Consider the following 19,450-nt stretch of genomic DNA (forward strand, 5'->3'; position numbering starts at 1 on the left):
TAGTGTAATGTATCTCTCACAACAATCTTAAGTCTGTGTGCTGAAGCTGGAATAACACAAGCAGTACTGACATGAATGTGTGTCATGTGACCATGCAGAAGGTGTCTCCAACCAATAACGGCTCGGCAGCGGGCACTCCGGTGAAGACGCTGGACACTCCGGTGGCTGCGTCGGGTGGAGCCAGCCCCACCACCGCCGGTCCTCCCGCCAGACCAGCGCCACCGGCCGCCGCCGCTGTCTCAGCGGCCGCCGCCGCCTCCGCTGTCTCAGCGGCCGCCGCCGCCTCCGCTGCTGCTGCCTCCGCCTCCGCCTCTGCTGGGTGAGCACAGAGGGGGGACAGGACTGACCAGCTGTAACTGACCAGCCGTTAAATCTCGAAGAGGACAGTACTCACCAGCTATTAAAGCTTGCAGAGGACACTACTGATCAGCTGTTTAACCCCAGGCAGAACTGACCAGCTGTTATAGCTCAGAGAGGATAATACTGGCTACTCATTTCAAGCCAAGCGTCACAGTAATGACTAAGAAACGCATGAGATACTACTGACAGCTGTTACAGTATACTGTTACTAAAAGAGAACAGAACTGACCAGATGCTTTTAACCCAGGGTGACAAGACTGACCAACTCTTTCAGGGGGGGGGGGGGGGGCAGTACTATTGAGATTTGTTAGATTGTTACAGTCTCTCTCTCTCTCTTTATTTCTCTCTCTCTCTCTCTCTCTCTCTCTGTCCCTCTCTTTTTCTTTGTGCCTCTGTAGTGGCTTGTCTAATGACCTAGTGGACTTTGACCTGTTGGCTCCAGGAGGAAGTTCAGGACCTCCGACATCCTCCTGGGGAGGTAAATACCAATACCACACACACACACACACACACACACACACACCATGTCCACACACGTACGCGCGCACACACACACACACACAAACACACACATGTCCCAATACACCCATACAGACCACTCTTGAAGGTGATGTTGGTTTGCACTGTGATGACAGACCTCTGAGAGGCTCTCTGAGTGGGCTAGATTTTCTCTAATATCCCTGAGCTGCACCTCTTGTCTCTCTTGGCTGATTTCAATGGCTCTGCTCACGTCACGTGTCATTGAGTGCTTTACCAATACGCCCCACATTCCCCTATCACTCAGATAGTCCATTATTACCAGTGATAAATGGACCTGCTGAAGCATTCAGTAAATCATATTGATTTATAAGACGAGTTAAAGTGGCTGCAAACGCTCGCTTTTTAATCTCGCTGACTGTACACTCCAAAACCAATCAACAGGAGGATATGCTAATATTGCCGAGGGCATGTGTGTGCTTTTTGTGATGAAATGAAACCATTAGTGAGGGAAGTGTTTGTAAATGAAAGCAGTTTCAGGATGCTTAATGGGCCACGTGAGCCACAGAGGCACTAGTGATGAGGACGCAACAGGAGCCGTTACTCTGTCAGCTGCTGGATCTGGAAGAGACTCCAATCAGAGCCTGGCCTGCCAGCGTTAGCTGCTATGCTAATGCCAGTGTTAGCTGCTATGCTAATGTCAGTGCAGATTTCTACAGTTAAAGATGGACAGAGACCGCTAGTGCTGAGAAACGTGTGCACATGAAAGCAGTTGTGTGGTCCTCCTGATCATGCACCTCCTGCATGAGTCACATGGTGACGGTGCCGGTGCTCAACAGCTGTGTCTGGGAAGGGATCAAGTACCTGAGCCAGTCCGGATTCAATCCAAATCTGATCCAGATCAGTCCGGATTCGATCCAGATCTGCCCCACGTCCGGGCCGACTGAGAGCCAGCTCAGCATCAGAGATTACCGGCTGCTGATCCCTGCAGTCCAGCATGGGCTCAGACACAGTAAGGCTGTTAATGAGCACAGATGGGACTCTGTTCCTCAGTCCTCACCTCTCTTCTGGCCCATTAGTGATTCAGAAAGCGGGTCGCAAGTGCTGCAGTGATGCTTTGCTGTAATGTGCACGGTTCATTTGGCATGGAGGACCCACGTGGCTGCCGACGCCCCCTTCCCTGGTACTGCCTTGCAGCTCGGGTGAGGCCTTTGTCTGGGAAAATGAATTGCCAGACTATTATCCGGTTTCCACTTCATATTCAGCAGTGGCTTACAATGATTGGATTTGATAATCCAGATGGATGGAGATGTGTGTGTCTCTCTCTCTGTTTGTGTGTGTGTGTGTGTGTGTGTGTGTGTGTGTGTGTGTGTGTGTGTGTGTTTATGCCACTCTAATGGTATTTCTCTGTTTACTCCCTTTGCTGCCTTTTTCCTCTTCTCTTCCTCCCTATCTCTCTCTCTCTCTCTCTCCCTCTCTCTCCCTCTCTCTCTCTCTCTCTCTCTCTCTCTCTCTCTCTCTCTCTCTCTCTCCCCCTCATGGTGCGGAAGATCTCTTGGGTGAGGGTAAGTAACACTGTTGATTGCTTCCCTCTCTGAAACAGCTCCATTGTGTTATTCTTACCACAGAGGTTAACCAGTACCTCTCTAAACTCTTACATGTGCAGATTGCTTTGGGTGCATATACTGTATGTGTTTGTAAAACTATGTGCACATACATATGTATTTGTTGGGTTTCTTATCTGGTTTTTAACTGCTTCTGTCTCTGTCAGTGCCCTTTCAGTAGAGTCAGCAATGTCAACTTTCTCTTACATGGACTCAGCAAGCTGTCTTTCTCTCTTCCTTGGTTTTCCTTGGTTATCCTCCACTTGGTGTGCGTGTGTCTGTGTGTGTGTGTTTGTGTGTGTGTGTGTGTGTGTGTGTGTGTGTGTGTGTGTGTGTGTGTGTGTGTGTGTGTGACGTGCTATGATGGTTGTGGTTTGGTTATGGCTCTGTGTGTGTTTGGTGTGTGTGTATGTGCAATGTACGTATTGTCCCTCCTTCCTTACTTGTGAGTGTGTGATGTGATGTGATGGTTGGCATGTGTGCATGTGTGTGTGTGTGGGCGTGTGTGTGTGTGCGTACATGCGTGTGTGCGTGTGCGTGCATATGCGTGTGTGTGTGTGTGCGTGCTTGTGTGTGCGTGTGTGTGTGTGCGTGTGTGCATGCATGTGTGTGCGTGTGTGTGTGCATGCATGCGTGTGTGTGTGTGTGCGTGTGTGTGCATATGTGTGTGCGTGTGTGTGTGTGTGTGCATGCATGGGGTTTCCATCAGACTCCCTGACTGCTCCTGCTGCCGCTAGCTCCGCTGAGCCTGCTACTGATTCTGCCCCTGATGCGGCTGCTCCGGCCAACGCTGCCGCCAACGGCCAATCAGAAGGCGCCGCAGCCGCTGCTGCTCCCGCCTCTGCGGCAGTCGCCGCCCTGCCTGTACCCGCACCCACCACCTCCATCTCCGACATGGACCTGTTCGGAGGTCAGTGGGTTCGTCGTGGTGCACTGAGATCAGCCTTGGGGTTGTCTAGGCAACAGGTGTCTGGTCAACTGTGACATGCTGAAAGGGTCAACGTCTTCAGACAGGACACATCCGGCACACTAGCACATGTAGTAGATTGCAAGTTTTATACAGTAATGTGCAGGGGGCTATCCAGCCATTACTGCTCTAACCTCCCCCCATCACATACTGGATCGCACTCTCTCTTAGTCCCTCTAACAAAATAATTCCATTACAGTGTAATGGCAACCATCTATATCATTTATTCTTCTGTTCTCCACTGCACAGTGTCCCTGCCTTTTCCTATCCTGTCCTTAAAAACAATATTGATTAAATATTTGCAGTTTAATCAATGACAAAGCTAAATAACAAACCCTATTGCGCTATTAAACTCTCACTAACCACTCCTCTGAGGGGAAACCTTCTGCCTCCTTCTCCTAACCCTGCTGAAGTCAAAGGCGCGTCCATCAGACCCTTTGACCTTCTCGATCCTAACAGAGCCTGGCTTGAGTCATAATAATGATTAAAAGCATACTGTATGTTTTGCTAAGTCATTTCTCCAGCTCCTTCATTGAGTATGAAGGGCCCAGTCTAGACTGCTTCTCCATATAGCCTGATGTTTAATGACATGAATGATCTGTGATAAGGAGGTGACTTCTCTATTCCTGGTGGTCTGGTCTGATGTGCAGATGGACATCCAGTCCAGTGGAGGAAGCCATGTTAATGAACTGACCTGCTTCAAATGAGCTTTGTGCGTTACTATCTTTGCACTGCAATCTAATGACAAATCAAGATTACAATAAGGATGCACTCTGCATGCACACACACCAGCTCTCCAGGAATCAAGCTTTCACAGATAGCAACTGACTCTGCCGCATTCGGGCCAGATCTGGGCCACGTCTGCCTCAGAGCCACCTGCTGTCTCCCAGAATGCATCTGAGATAGAGGACCAGTTTGGGCTGTATACAGCTTCTTTCCCTTGCTCACCTTCACATTCTCAATTTCTTTCTCTCTCTCTCTCTCTCTTTCGCCTCTTCATCTATTTGTTTGTTTGTTTGTTTGTTTGTTGTTTCCAACTGGCTGCTCTGTTGATGTTTGCCTTTGACCCTGCCCCCACCCCCCTCATCTGCGGTATCCAATCCAGACGCGTTTGCTCCCTCCCCCGGGGAAGGTCCGCCCACTGGGGGCGGCGCTCCAGTAGCTGCTGTTGATGCATGTGCCGGATCTGGTGGGTGATGAGATTACACTGCCTTTCAGCATTGTGTGTGTGTGTGTGTGTGTGTGTGTGTGTGTGTGTGTGTGTGTGTGTGAGTGTGTATTTGTATGTATGTGTATGTTTTTGTATTTGCATGTGTATGTGTCTGTGTGTTTTTTTTGATTGTGTGTGTGTGTGTGTCTGTTTGTATGTGTGTGTATACAGTATGTTTTGTAAATCTGTGAGGTAGACAACTGTATGACTGTGTAAGTTTGTGTACTCACATACAGGCTGGCTCTTGTGATTATTACGTGTGTGAATGTGTGTGTTCTTGTGTATGCCTGTGTGTGTGTGTGTGTGTGTGTGTGTGTGTGTGTGTGTGTGTGTGTGTGTGTGTGTGTGTGTGTCTGTCTGTCTGTCTGTCTTTGTGTGTCTCTTCTGTGCTTTATTTGTAAGCAGCTCAGAGTTTGAGTGAGTATCTTAGTGTAGTCCTACCCTTGTGTAGGTACACTATATCTGTGTGTGTGATGAGCATCTGTGTGTGTGGTGAGTGTGAATGTGGGTCAATCCCAGTAACAACAACGGCAAACAATTCAGCAGTGTTTGTGTTGGCGGTACGTGACGTGTGTCCACACTAGTCCACAATCAGTGAAACCTTGTGTCTGAGTGTCTGGAACCTGTCCAGTTCAGTCTTGTCCTGTGTTGTTGATGAAGATTCTGCCGCATTGCTTCAGAATTTTGCGACCCGCTTCCAAAATCACTTATGAGCCAGTAGAGAATGAAGTTTCCCAGCCTCACTGGATGAAACACACCCCTTAAGACCTAAAGTCCCAGTCCAGCGCAGTCCAGCGCGGTCGTCACTTGCAGAGAGAGTCAAAGAATTTCTCAATCTGCAGCCTTGCACCGCCAGAGTGTGAGACAAGTTCAGGGTCAGAGAGTTGAAGTGCTGCCACAGTTGCTATTCCTAGGAGTGAAATTTCTGCGCACTTGTAGATGGCCGACTGTAATTGAGCAAAGGACTTCCACACTCTTCTTCACTTGAAGTTATACTCAGTTCAAAAGCACTTTTGCACACCACTTTTTTGGGACAGGTGTGTTGGATACAAAAACTTTATTTCACAACGTTTCGGTCATACAGACCTTCCTCAGGTGTAATGGACAGTGTGTGAGCCTTCTTCAATAAGTATCATTTGAAGTTATGAAAGATGAATTGGGAACAATGATTGGGTACACAGAACTTAATCAGGATCTCCTTTATTCAAATAACCTGGTGAATGGCTATGTACCAAAACCTTGTTTCCAATAAATCTTTTTATGACTGCAAGTCACTAAACACTAACAAGCTACAACATTACACTGACTAAAATTACATTGAAAGTTACATCAATTCAGAGCATATTGCGTGGTATTGACCCTGTAAAGTTCAAATTGATTTAACTAAAGTGATTTTGCCTGTACCACCAAGAAAAACTTCTGTTAATGGAGAATGGGCTTGGATGTACTCTAACTCTGTTTAATATTCAGGAAATATATCCACATTACAGATAAAAATGGTCCAGTTGCGGTTTATCTGGCTAACATCTCTCTATTCTATTAGCTGTTTTTGAAGCTTACATTTGCTGCTTCCACAACTCTCTCAGAAACTCTCAAAAAAAGCACAATGAGTACATTCTCATTAGAGGGTCTCCACACTCAAATCGTAGCTAAAAGCTAAAAAGACAGCACTGGCATTTAAACAAGCACTAGGCTGCATAAAAAGATGACATCACAAAATACTGGCATAGACTTGAACTTTCTGACCCTGGACTTTCCACCTCTGCAGCTTACCCACCCTAACACTCCCCTCGTCCCTTAACCACAGCTACAGCCACTACCACTCCACTACCACTAACAGTTCTCATCCAGGAATATTCACGGGAATATCCCTAGATCGCCTGGCTATCCCTCAACCCTCCTCAACACTATGTGTGTGTTTGATGTGACAAACATGAACTGATCAATCTTTTACATCTTCTTCTTGTGTCTCTTGCTTTTTTGGGGGGCATGGACCAAGTAAGTACCCATAGGACCCTAAATAAGACCTGATTAAAAATATACCTTAAAATGAAAATACTCCACTACTCTATCTCCACCAGTTTGTGTGTGTGTGTGTCTCTATCTGTTTGTGTGTGTGTGTGTGTGTGTGTGTGTGTGTGTGTTGCTTTTCTTTCTCTGGAGGCATAGAGTTACTATAGAACATTATTAGAACCGCCCTTCCCCACCCCTCCTCCACCGTCCCTATCTGAAGCATTAACGTTCTCCTGTGTCCACATGGCCATAGTAGAACCTGCATAGGAACCCAGTACTTTGGTAGAATGCAGTAAGAAGAGTGGTTACACAATCTGTCTCCATGGAGACCACACCAGAGACACAGACATGTCTGGCCCATCCGTGTCTGTGTTTTCTGTCTGTGTCTGTCGTTAGCTGGATGTGAGTCTGTGATTATCTGTGGCTGCAGCAGAAAGGTTAATGGTGGCCTCCCGGAAAATTCCGCCATGCTTTTTGTTTTTTTCCCTCCCCTTCTACGTCCTCTTGTTCCGATGTTACAGAAACCTGAAGCTTTTTATTTTCTATGTGTGCTTCTGTGTTTGTTCTGTTTTCTCTCAGTGCTGATTGTTGATTAACAAATCTCCTTTGAAACCTTATCCCTCCACCCTTTTCTCACCCCCACCTAACCCACACCCCCCCCCAACGCTCCAATCTCTGCCCCAATCTCTGCCCCCCCTCTCTCTCTCTCCACCTGCAACCGCTCCATCCTAAATAAAGACCCATTCGCGCCATCAGAAGGGAGTGCAGCCATGGCCCCAGAGCTGGATCTCTTTGCCATGAAGCCAGTGGACAGCGGCGCCGCGTCGGCCACCAGCCCCACGGCGGGTGCGGAGCCCTTCTTGCCCTCCTCCAGTGCTGCTGATGCTGATGCCACTGCTGGTGCTGATGCTGCTGCCACCTCCCCTGACGCTGTCATCGTCACCGTCACCGCCGCTGCCACCTCCCCAGACGCCGCTGCCCCCGCCCCCACCACCACCACCTCCACCACGGCCTCCGAAGCTGCCGCTACTGCTCCACCCGCCTCGGCTCCCACCCTAGATCTTTTTGGTGGTAAAGACTTCTGCTTCCATTTCATTCTCTAACAAGACTCTCTCTCCCTTTCTCACTCTCTCTCTTTCTCTCACACACACACACACTCTTTGTCTGTCTCTCTGTCCTGATCACTCTATCTCTGTTCTGTTCTCACCCCCCCCCCTCTTCGCAATGATCTGTCTTTCTTCATGCCCTCCTCTCCTCCTTTCTCTCTGTCTGTCTTTTCTGTATTGTTCTCACTCTATTCGGTTTGTTCTTTCTCTCACCCAATTATCTCTCTTCTCTTAATGTTTTCTCTCCCTCTCTCTTTTTATGTCTTTTTCCATATCTCTCGGTCCTGTTCTACTGTCTTTCTCTCTGTTTCTTCTCTCTTTCTCTCCTTCTGTCAAGCTTTCTCGCCCTCTCTTCCTCTCACTATTCTGTTTCCCTCTGTGTTTCTTTCTGCGGCTCTCCCTATATGCATTTTGCTGTGCATCATGGGACTTGTAGTTTTTTGCTCTACCCTCTTTGCTCTTTCTCCCCTGCTCTGCTGCCAGCCCCACTATCACTTTAACCTCTTCTTGCTTTGCTCATTCTTACAGCTTATTTGCTGCTTTTATTATTTCTCATTAATATGATTTGCACAGTGGTTATGTTTCATCCTTATGTTTTATCATTTTGGTGGCTTATGGAGGTTTATTTTGTTATGTATTCAAACTAAATACTTGAGTTAATCAAACATTTTGACCACCTCTGAAAATCCATTAAAGTTTACCTCTGGCTACCTGTACATTTCATTGTGACTGTAGACTATGTGATCCCCCCCTTGCTGAACCAGGTATCGGATACTCATGTTGAGGCTTTAAACTCACACCCAGCTGCCCCGGACTGGCCTTATCTTCTCATTTCTCTTAGGTCAAGAGGGGTCGTTCAACGATTCAGACTCTGAAACTAAATCTCCTACTGCAGGTAGTCAAAACTAGAGGAAAGATGTTGTCCCTCCAAGCAACATCTTTCCCCTTGTGACTGTCCCCTTGCAGTAAATACATGAAAATTATCACTATCTATTGCTAAATTTGCTAAATCAACTTTTGCTAAATCTATTACTTAGTTTTCCTTTTATTTTATCACAATTATTTTTAGCCTCTCAAGATACATTTTGCTTTCATTTTGCTTACACTTAATTAGATGTATGACTCTTGTTTGCTGCCCTTTGCATTTGCCTGTGTCTCTGATTGCTTAATGCTGCTCCTATGCAACTCCCTGAGTTGAAACGTGTGTGTGTGTGTGTGTGTCCTTGTTCATAGATATGTTTGATTCTATGCCTGAGCAAACCTCCCCCTCAGCATCCAAAGCAGACGCTACTCCTAGCATAGGCCTATTTGGTGCAGGTACAAGAGTTGACTGACTTGTTTAGTGTTCAATGTCTTCATCCCCTCTGGTTGTCTTCGTCCTCCTTCTCCTCTTCCTTGTTCTCTTCCTCCTCCCTTCCCTTCTCTTCGTCTACTGCCTCCTCTGTTGTCTGTTTTTCCTCCACACGTCCTGGTTTGTCTTCCATAGTGATGGCGCACCACTGGTGCATGTTGATGCACGCGTGTTAGTGAGTCAAAGTAACCCCTGACAACCGCATGATCTCTCTGGCGCACTCTCTGTCCTTCCTGCCCTCACTCTTTTATTTCTCCTCTCCTCTCCTCTCGCCCTTTTCCTCCTGCTCTGACCTCTGATTGGCTAGATCTCCCAGCAGTTTCCCGTGGGCCCTCCCCACTCCCCCCTGAGGCTAATGTGACTGGTGATCTGCTGTCGGGTGAGTCTCTAAGCAACTTCCTGTGTTCTTCCGTGGTCCACAGTGACTTTTGTGATGAGTCTCCCTCAGTGGTGTTTGTGGATCTAACTGTCCGTCTATTAATGGGAGTGGCCACCTGTCCTCTCATTCCTCTGTTCCCTCTATCCCCCTTTCTCTTCATCTCTCTATTCTTTCTCTTTTTGCTCTCTCTCTCTTTTTCTGTTTTTTTTTTATCTGCACTTTGAATTACCAATGTGTATGAAAGGTGCTGTATAAATAAACTGGCTTGTTCTTTTCTTTTTCATCTCTGTTCTCTCTCTCTCTCTTCTCTTTCTCTCTCTCTCTCTCCTCTTTCTCTCTCTCTCCTCTTTCTCTCTCTCCTCTAGATCTCTCCCCTGCGGCCCCTCCAGCAGCTTCAGTGGGTGGTGACCCCGCTGCATCCTCTCCTCCCAAACCTGACACTGCGCCGGTCATCGACCTCTTTGGGGGTGGGTAGCTCTGGTTGCAGACAAACACACAGGCTGCCACTGAGTCCAGCACCACACCTTCCAGATCAGTGGTAGACATGATGTCCGCTTGTACACCTGAGAAACAGTCGTCCCGGGTTAGAAACTCGACCCTGATGTTGCAAGGCCCGGTCACTTTGGGTTAAAAGTTTTTGTTGAATCCCACTCACTTCAGCTTACTGATTATTACATCACTGTCTTATTCTTGTTCTTGTTCACTCTACTAATCCCATCTGAAGGATTATTTTTACACTTAAAGATGATAGTGTTTCACTTGTATGGCTTCTTCAGATATTCTAATCACATTTTCTCAGCCGATAAGGTCCAGAGGATCAGAGTGTGGGGTGGATATGCTATCTGCTCCTTGAGAGTAGTGTCACATACAGCGTAGCGCCACATCAGCCCCATGTGTTCTGGAGCAGAAGAGCAGCACTTCTGCACCCGCTGCACTGACCCTCTGCCTCTGGTCCTCTCCCCCCATCAGACACACTTGCAGATCTGCAGCCTATCGCCCCCGCCGCTACAGGAGCTGACCTGCTAGGAGGTACGGCTCCGCAACCGACACCAGCGTTCTAGTTCTAGAGTGTTCAGTGGCTACATGGAACACAAGGAAATACTGTAGCGTTCATGGTGTCTCCATGTTACAACCTTCATCGCTTCATATTGTTCACCTCTTCTTGGCTCATGCATCCTTAAAAAGAATACCTTAAATACCGAAATGCTCACATCAGTCACTTGCAGCTCATTGGTGGAAGCTCGCACTAGCAGGAATGAAAGATTATAGCCAGGCTCCAGATATGTTGGTCTACTGTGTGCTGAGGCTGGCCTTGTTTTATACAATCAGTACATGCCCACAGCTTCTAGTCATTTGATGCTGGCAAAAGTAACAAACTTCCAGATCCAGTTTCCCATACATGTTTCCATACAAGTCTAGTCCAAGACTTCAATTTTCAGTTTCAGTCAATTTAACTTCAATTAAAATCTCGAGCCATGAACGTACAAGCCACAGAAAGATTGATGCCGGTACCCGCGTGTAATATATTTGTTTGTGACAGAATGTCATAAATAAGCTGTGTTTTTTTTATTATTATTATTTGCCTAAAACACAGGTTGTTACTGCAATCCATGTATGGAAACTGGTCATAAAAGTCTTCATTGTAGCTGTTTCATCAGCTCTATCATACTGTGAAACGTGCAGTGCAGCTAAGGGTTAGGTGGGGTCACAATTTCAGTTTTGATATGCTGCCGAGGAATTGAAGCCATGGCTTTACACTGGCCGGCCAGGCCAGCTAGGGAAACTTAATCTGTGTTCAATCTAATCCCTTATCATAGCATTACAATACCTATCATACTGTGTCTGAAAACATCAAATATACAATCATTCCAATCCATACTTCAAACAGCCCCAGTTGCAATGTTACAAACTGATCAATTACGTACCAAAGACTAACATGCACTGACAACATACACTTCCAAGTGTCACATAGAATAATGGTTAGGGTTGGAGTTGGGTTATTTATCAAATCTATGGTTTAGTCTGATCCCAACCTACCTACCTTCCCAGGCCTGAGTCCATCGTTGGCCCCCGCTGAAGCACCTTCTCTGGCCCCCGCATTGGCCCCGACCCCCTCCCCAGCTCCAGCACCTACGAGTGCCCAGAACGACCTGCTGGAGGCCACTGGGGACCTGCTAGCATCCACAGATGCTGCTCCCGCGCCAACAGCGCCCTCTGGAGGCTTTGATCCCTCAGGTAGGAATGGTCCAGGCAAGTGTGCATTCTGTGATAGACAAAACAAATCTGCAAGCCACTGGACATTTTTGACTAGTATGTAACTATAATATGTGGCATAATGTGTCACATGTGTTTGAAGGCTGCTTGCTCTGTAAAAAGATTACTAATATGTTTTTAAACAGGATGGCTATCTGTTGTTGATAATTATATGGATGTGGTTCTAATCTAAGATGATAATTTATCATACTGTCATCTTAAATAACAGTATGATAAATTATATTTCATGAAACATTTTAGAGGGAAAGTAACTAAGGGCCTTAAACTAAGATGTGGCTGGAAATGAAATTAAACAATTAGTATAGGCCATTGTTACAAAAATTACATCAAATTAGGTCGAGTTGTGATTGTGATTGTGATTGTTTTGGACCAGTCTCTGGCTAGCAGCAGGGTATGACTGATTCTATGATATTGTGCAAGTGTGTGTGACAGAGAGAGAGAAAGGGAGACATAATGGTTGTGTTTGTGTGAGAAAGAGTGCAACAGAGAAATATTGTAACACACAGTCATGCCAATAAAGCTCATTGAATTGAAATAAAGAGAGAGAGAGAGAGAGAGAGAGATGGATGTGTGTGTGTGTGTGTGTGTGTGTGTGTGTGTGTGTGTGTGTGTGTGTGTGTGTGTGTGTGTGTTGCCCATGCTTCTGCTGCTGCTGCTGCTGCGTTCTGCATGAGTGAGCGGAGCTGAGATTGCTGCCTTGGTTACGTAACAGACAGGGTTCCAGCGCTTTGCTGAAGGCTTAACTCCTCACACACGCCTTTCTCTCCTCCCCCTCTGTCTCTCTCTTTCTGTCCCTTTCTCTCCCCCCCCCTCTCTCTCTCTCTTTCTGTCCCTTTCTCTCCCTTTATCTCATCTCTCTCTCTGTCCCTTTCTCTCCTCCCTCTCTCTCCGTCTCTTTTTTTCTTCCATGTGTATCATCCACATACCCAACACATGTCTTTCTGGACCCTATTTTTCTTTCCTGTCTTTCATTTTCTCTCTCTGTCTCTTATCTTCTACCTTTCCTCCCCATCATGATAACCTTCCCTCTTTCCATGGTTCTCTTTTATTCTCTCTCTCTCTCTCTCTCTCTCTCTCTCTCTCTCTCTCTCTCTCTCTCTCGCCCGCGCTCACACTCTGCTGGTTCATTGCTTGCTCCCACTCTGTGATTGGTGAGTTCACAAGGCTGACTCCCACAATGCTTTGCGGCATGAGCCATGTCTGACCTTTCGCCTGGGGCCAGATTGTTTAGAATCTTATAAGACACAGCAAAAAAAAAAAAAAAAAACTCTCCCTGCCTGTTTGAATGGTGTGCTTTGAATTTGTTCCTTCAATATTATTTTCTTTTAAGGGTCCCTACCCAAGGTGTTTGTGCGTTACCCCTGTGTTCACAGGGAGCTTGACCTTAGCTTGCTCATTTGCCAAAATGTTATGCTTGAATGCAGTAGAGAAAAATAGAGTTTTTGTGTGGTAGGCTCTAATAGATTCCCCAGCCTTGTTTTATACATGCATGCAGAACTCTGAAGTCTGTACTTGTGCCTTGATGGTCTTTTGGGCCCCCACCGTCGACTTCAAGGCAGCGCTGCCACCATCGACTTCAAGGCAAACCTTAACCTCAACCCTAATCTTAACCCTTACCATAACCCTTGACTAACCCTTGCGCCTTCCAGGCAGCGTTGCCTTAATCAATGCTGGGAGCCCAAAAGACCATAGATTGTACTTGTGTGTTTGCACTCTGATCTCTCGTCCAATCCTCTTTTGTCCTGCATGGTAGATGGAAGATTCTAGAACACAAGAGACATTCTGACCTGTGTGCTCTCTCCTCTTTCTCCTCTTCCTCTTCCTCCTCCTCCCTGCTGTTCCTCCCAGTGTTCGATGGATTAGGGGATCTGCTCATGCCCACAATCACGCCCCAGAGCACCGGAGGAACGCCCATGGCCCCTGCCACTCCGACGCCGTTAGCTCCCTTAGTGCCGCTGGTTCCAATCGCACCACTAGCCGGAGTACCGCTAGTGGGGGCGCCGCTAGCAGGAGTAGCGCCGCTAGCAGGAGCCCCATTAGTGCCTGCTGGAGCTCCGCTAGCCCCAGCCCCAGGTTCTGCTCCAGGCGCCCCAGCCACTGCAACCCCACCTACCAAACCCATCGGAGGAGACCTGGAATCATCCCTAGCAAACCTGGTTGGAAGTATGTGGTGACATTGCAGGCGTCACGGTTGGGTAGTTGGGCCATTGCTTAGTTATTAAATGTGGCAGCTGGTTTTTAACAATGGTTGTCCTTATTAAATAATATGGCTTGTAATTAGCTGTACTCTTGTATGCAGATTTGCAACAGAGATATAGAGTGTGGTACTGGTTAATGTTCTGGAACTGATTGTCTTTCTCTTCATTGCAGACTTGGGAGTTGGAGCCCAAAAGAAGTAAGATCTGTTAAGAGTTTTGTTTTGCTGTGTGTGTGTGTGTGTGTGTTTGTGTGTGTGTTTGTGCTTGTGTGTGCTTGCATCTTTGTGTTCGCAGGCATGTCCATAGATGTTCAAATTCATGTGCGTGTTATTCCCAGATCTCTCTCAATCAGGCACTTTAGCTCTAACTGCTTTTGGTTTGCATTGATCACTGCTCCTCAGGCAATCATTTCCCTCGTCTGTGGGCAGTATCGATCCGGAGCCTCAGTCATCAGTGCAGTCTGGGTCATAGTTGATCAATTGATTTGGTGTGAGTCGTAATTTGAGTAAACCGCTGAGCCACTCAGCCACTCTGCATTGAGTTTGTGCCACTCTACCCGGAGGGCGTGAATCGCAGCTATAATATGATTGATAGATGGATGATTGATTGGTTGAGTGAGGTTGACTGACCGGTGTCTGCTCCAACAGGGACCAGCAGTGGAGTGAGAAGAAGCTGACAGGCGGTGCTCACTGGACCCCCCAGGTCGCCCCGACCAGCTGGGGAGCCCCTGGGGCTCAGATGGTAAGAGAGCGATTCATGTCATTGTTGTCCAGATCACATTTCAAACTATCAAACAAGGGACACTATACATAAAATCATATAGACGAGATTAGTCATGGGGCCTGTCAGGAGGCGTAAACAAATATAATGAATGTTTTGTGTTTGTTTTTTGAAACCTTCCAATTCAATGATGTGTTTTATTATTTTGTTATCTCTCTTTCTAATTTTGCTCATTGTCTCACTGACACATTAATTTGACATACTTACCTGTGAGTTTGTCTGTACATACGTACGTGGTTAGCTGCAAAGGAATTGCCCTTCTTGGGATCAATTAAGTTGCCTGAACTAAAATGAACTGATATGTGTGTGTGTGTTCACTCTGTCTCCGTCTGCAGCCTGGTGCCCCACCCACACCTCCAGCTGTAGGAGGCTTGCAGGGCTTTGTCATGGTGAGTTCAGCAAAGACACGCACCTAAAACATGTCTCTGATTCTGAGTAGCGTTTTAGTAAGGACAGGCTACTGAAACATGTCTCTGATTCTGAGTAGCGTTTTAGTAAGGACAGGCTACTGAAACATGTCTCTGATTCTGAGTAGCGTTTTAGTAAGGACAGGCTACTGAAACATGTCTGATTCTGAGTAGCGTTTTAGTAAGGACAGGCTACTGAAGCATGTCTCTGATTCTGAGTAGTGTTTTAGTAAGGACAGGCTACTGAAACATGTCTCTGATTCTGAGTAGTGTTTTAGTAAGGACAGGCTTCTGAAACATGTCTCTGACTCTGAGTAGTGCTTTAGTAGTATCCCGTAGTAGTAGTTTTTCCTGTATCCCGGGTCCTGTTTGCCCTGGAGACACTTACTTTTCAATAATGACCGGCGAATTATATGGCTACTACTTGCCAAAACGAGAAAATAAACTTCACACAATGTGTCTTTTAAAATGATTTTGCCATTCCTTGGCTTCTGCTGGGAAACAAACAGTTTGTCACACAAATAAAATTTGAAAGCCTTAGATGTTGCATAGAAACTAATTACTGACTTTTAATGATATTCCATTGTGATAAGCGAACGCACTACTTAAGGAATGACATGAAAGACCAGTTGCCATTGGCAACGGTCATATATTTTTTGCAGCGGTCATTAAACAGAATTATCAGACCGCTGAATGTTGGAAAGCTACGTTCATCTTACTCTCTCTCTCTCTTCCCCTGCTCTCCCACTCTCATCCCCCATCTCTCTCTCTCTTTCTCTCCCTCCCTTTCCTCTTCTCCTCCCACTTTTGCCCCCATCTTTCTCTCTCTCTTTCTCCCCCTCCTCTTCCTTTCTCGTCCCCCAAACCCCATCTGTCTTTCTCTCTCCCTCTCTCTCTCTCTGTCTCCCTCCTTTCCTCTCCTCCTCTACCACTCTCGCCCCCCCCCCTCCTCTACTCCTCTCCCACTCTCATCCCCCAACCCCATCTCTTTCCCACCCTCTCCTCTCCTCCTCTCCCACTCTCATCCACCCCCATCTTTCTCTCTCTCTCTCTGTCTCTCTCTCACCCCCCTCCTCTCCCCCCTCTTCTCACACACACACTCTCTCCTCTCCCACCTCTCACACACACTCTCTCCTCTCCTCCTCTCTCTCTCTCTCTCTCACACACACTCTCTCCTCTCTCTCCTCCTCTCTCTCACACACACACTCTCTCCTCTCCTCCTCTCTCTCTCACACACACTCTCTCCTCTCCTCCTCTCTCTCTCACACACACTCCCTCCTCTCTCCTCCTCAGCCTGTAGTGGGGGCTCCTGGTGCTCCTATGATGGCCCCCATGGGAGCTCCGATGATGGGACAGCCCATGATGAGACCTCCTTTCGCTGGAGCAGCCGCCGTTGCACCAGGGGCACCGGTAAACAAACAAGCAAACACACACACACACACACACACACAAGCAAACAAAAAAATAAATAAATTAATTAATTAATAAATACATACTGTACATCATATACATACATCATACATACCTACATACATAAATACATACGTGATTACAAACAGGCAAATGTACAATGTACATTTAACACAAATGTTAGAGTTGACACATTAAATGCTTTACAGTTTAGGGAAGGAAAGCAATATGTTATTCAAATGAACCATATGTTGATGTTGTCTATTACCTTTACACACTTTTGACACTTTACACATTGTAACACCCCCCCCCCCCCCCCCCCTCCCCCCCAGCTGTCCCCTGGGCCTGCTGTCCAGAGCCCCAAGAAGCCAAAAGACCCCCTGGCTGACCTCAACCTCAAGGACTTCATGTGATCACCCAGGTAGGCCACTAAAGCTATGGAACTGTGATCAGCCAGGTGTCAGGGAGCCATTTGAAGGAGCTCTCAATGTCACACAATGCACCCACCTCACACCACCTGCATGATTGGCAACAATATCCAGCGGAAAAATAGTCTGAAGTTTGACTCTTATGAATCATAGTCACGTTCTCTTCGTTTTTGATCTCGTAAACGTTTTGACATGGTGTGTACTGATGGTAGTTCTGTGTCCTCTTCTTCTTTTAGATTTTCTTCCTTTAGTCTAGATTGGAGTGGAACACATTTGCCTGGTCTTTACCGACAGCCCCCGGAACCCCTTCCACCCCCAAGATGAAAGGAGCCCCCGACTGACCTTGCCACCCCCTTCCTCCCCCAACACACACACACATACACACACTCTCTCCTCAATGCCCCTCAGCCTCTCCCCTGATCTCTTAAATGTGTAGCACAAAGTGTGAAGCTGTAGAAAGATAGAATAGAAAGAATGAGAGAGAGAGAGACTGAGAGAGAGAGACAGAGAGAGAGAGACTGAGAGAGAGAGACTGAGAGAGAGAGACAGAGAGAGAGAGACAGAGAGAGAAGTAGACAGAAATGGAGAGAATGAGCTTGTGCTTATATTAATGTAATCTTTTTGTCCAAACAAAAATGAACAAAAGAAAAACAGAACCATTGAACAATTATGCATAATACTTAAAAATAAATGGGAAAGATGGCATATCTCTTTAAGGTTCTTTTCAAGTGTTGATGGTGTGTGTGTGTGTGTGTGTGTGTGCATGTGTGCGTGCCGTGCGTGTGGAATGTATGTGTGTGTGTGTGTGTGTGTGTGTGTGTGTGTGTACTGTTTACCTTTGGTGTCTGGACACAGTCTCTTCACGCCTTCTTGCCCCTTTGCACCTATTTATGCGAAATGTAACTGTGTCATTTTGCAAAAGTACAATAAGTTGACTGCTCTATGTAGAAACAATACAGGGGCATCCGAGGAATTTCTGAATACTCTGTATGTATGTGAACGGCGTGTATTGATGTGAGTCTGATATTAAATGATAAGAATTTATGTGGTAATTATATCCCATTATCTAACAAATATGTTGGGTAACAAATATGAATATATGGATATGTAAGTGAAATATACATAAATGAAGAACAAGTTGTCAGCTTTTGAATTTCTGACCAACAATGTGTCTATTTATTTTTATCCATACTTTATTTATTTAGTCACTTTTTTGCATTGTTTATTTATTGAAGTGGTCAAACTGTTGTTTACATTTGAGGATATTTTATCCTCATTTTTTTTATTTTTGGAGAGCACTTCAAATGTTTCTTCTTCGATTTTGTCTTGTAGACTTTGACTGCAAAACTATAAAATACCAGTAGCTGGAGTGTGTATGTAAGTGCTGAAAGAACCATAAGAACAGCAGCCTGTGATTAAAAAAGTCCATGTTTGAGTGACCAAAACATTCCTGCTGGTCACAGTGTCCTTGTCAGTGAAATGTTGTGTTTGACTCATAGTTGCTAGTGCTTTGTTATTGCCAGACTGAGGGTGGTACTTTTAGTGTTATTTTTGTATTCCTGTAGAAGATGCCTAGTTTGGAGACTGGTCCCCTTACCTGCTTTTCCTTGGAGTTGGTCTTAACCAGGGCCTCTTTGGTTGTCCAGCACCACCGCACCCCCACTGCTCCCTCTGCTGGTGAGGAGTAGGAAGTGTAGTTGGCACAGTGGTACCTCTGCACCTGGATAAGGTCACTGTTGAACAGTGTGTTGAACTAATGTGTTTCAAGGCAGCTCAGTAGAACCCAATGGAATCTAGTCAAATTCTGTACAGTTACCCTATATAACTGGTAGCTCTATGTGTCGTCATTTCAAGTGACTGTAAGTCGAACGTTTTTGTGAAATAAATGATGGACCTGATAGAATCTTGGGGAGATGGGGGGGAAAGACGCATTTATTTTTTAATTTCAAAAGGCTTTTGTTTATTTAAGGACTGGTTTATTTTTCTTTATGATGCCCCTTTTCCGTGCATGTAAGACCTCGGAGATGCAATAAACTCACTGACCAACCAAAATACATGTCTATTTATTTTTTTCCAACTTGGAGCAAGCTCAACTGATCCTTACTCTGGATTATCTTTGTGTCTCTTGGAATTATTCATGGATAGGTTTTCATTCAGTAAGACCTTGTCAAGATAACAGATGTCAGATGTCCTATAGAGCCACTAGATGCGGAGTATCGACCACACATTGGCTTCTTGTATCTAGATTAATTCAGAAAGTAAACACATTCGCATGATCTCAGGATGTTGAACAGTCTTCACTATGTGGACCTCATTGTTAACTTCTTCATTCTTAACTGGTGGGTCGGGACCCAAAAGTGGGTCGAGGAATCATTCTGGGTGGCAAAAAGGCTTTGCTAGTAAAAGCACACATTGATGTGACTTACCAACGGTAGCCAGGTATTTTTTATTTTAACAAACTATTATTTAATAAATTATTATTAAAT

At 46.0% G+C, this 19,450-nt stretch overlaps 1 protein-coding gene across 1 annotated transcript; it reads left to right on the plus strand.

Moving 5' to 3' along the window:
• Window positions 1–92: 92 nt before the first annotated feature.
• Window positions 93–17,605, plus strand: LOC121720014 (clathrin coat assembly protein AP180-like). The gene is made up of 19 exons (XM_042105848.1): window positions 93–319; window positions 759–838; window positions 2,388–2,402; window positions 3,151–3,351; window positions 4,514–4,597; window positions 7,370–7,702; window positions 8,579–8,632; window positions 8,971–9,054; window positions 9,396–9,467; window positions 9,833–9,934; window positions 10,437–10,496; window positions 11,517–11,702; window positions 13,590–13,904; window positions 14,112–14,136; window positions 14,587–14,680; window positions 15,055–15,108; window positions 16,420–16,536; window positions 16,869–16,957; window positions 17,201–17,605. The coding sequence occupies exons 1-18, from the start codon at window positions 93–95 to the stop codon at window positions 16,947–16,949; spliced, it is 2,184 nt and encodes a 727-aa protein (XP_041961782.1). The 3' UTR covers window positions 16,950–16,957; window positions 17,201–17,605.
• The last annotated feature ends 1,845 nt before the right edge of the window (window positions 17,606–19,450 follow it).

This window comes from Alosa sapidissima, chromosome 10, assembly GCF_018492685.1.
Source record: "Alosa sapidissima isolate fAloSap1 chromosome 10, fAloSap1.pri, whole genome shotgun sequence".
NCBI lineage: Eukaryota > Metazoa > Chordata > Actinopteri > Clupeiformes > Clupeidae > Alosa > Alosa sapidissima.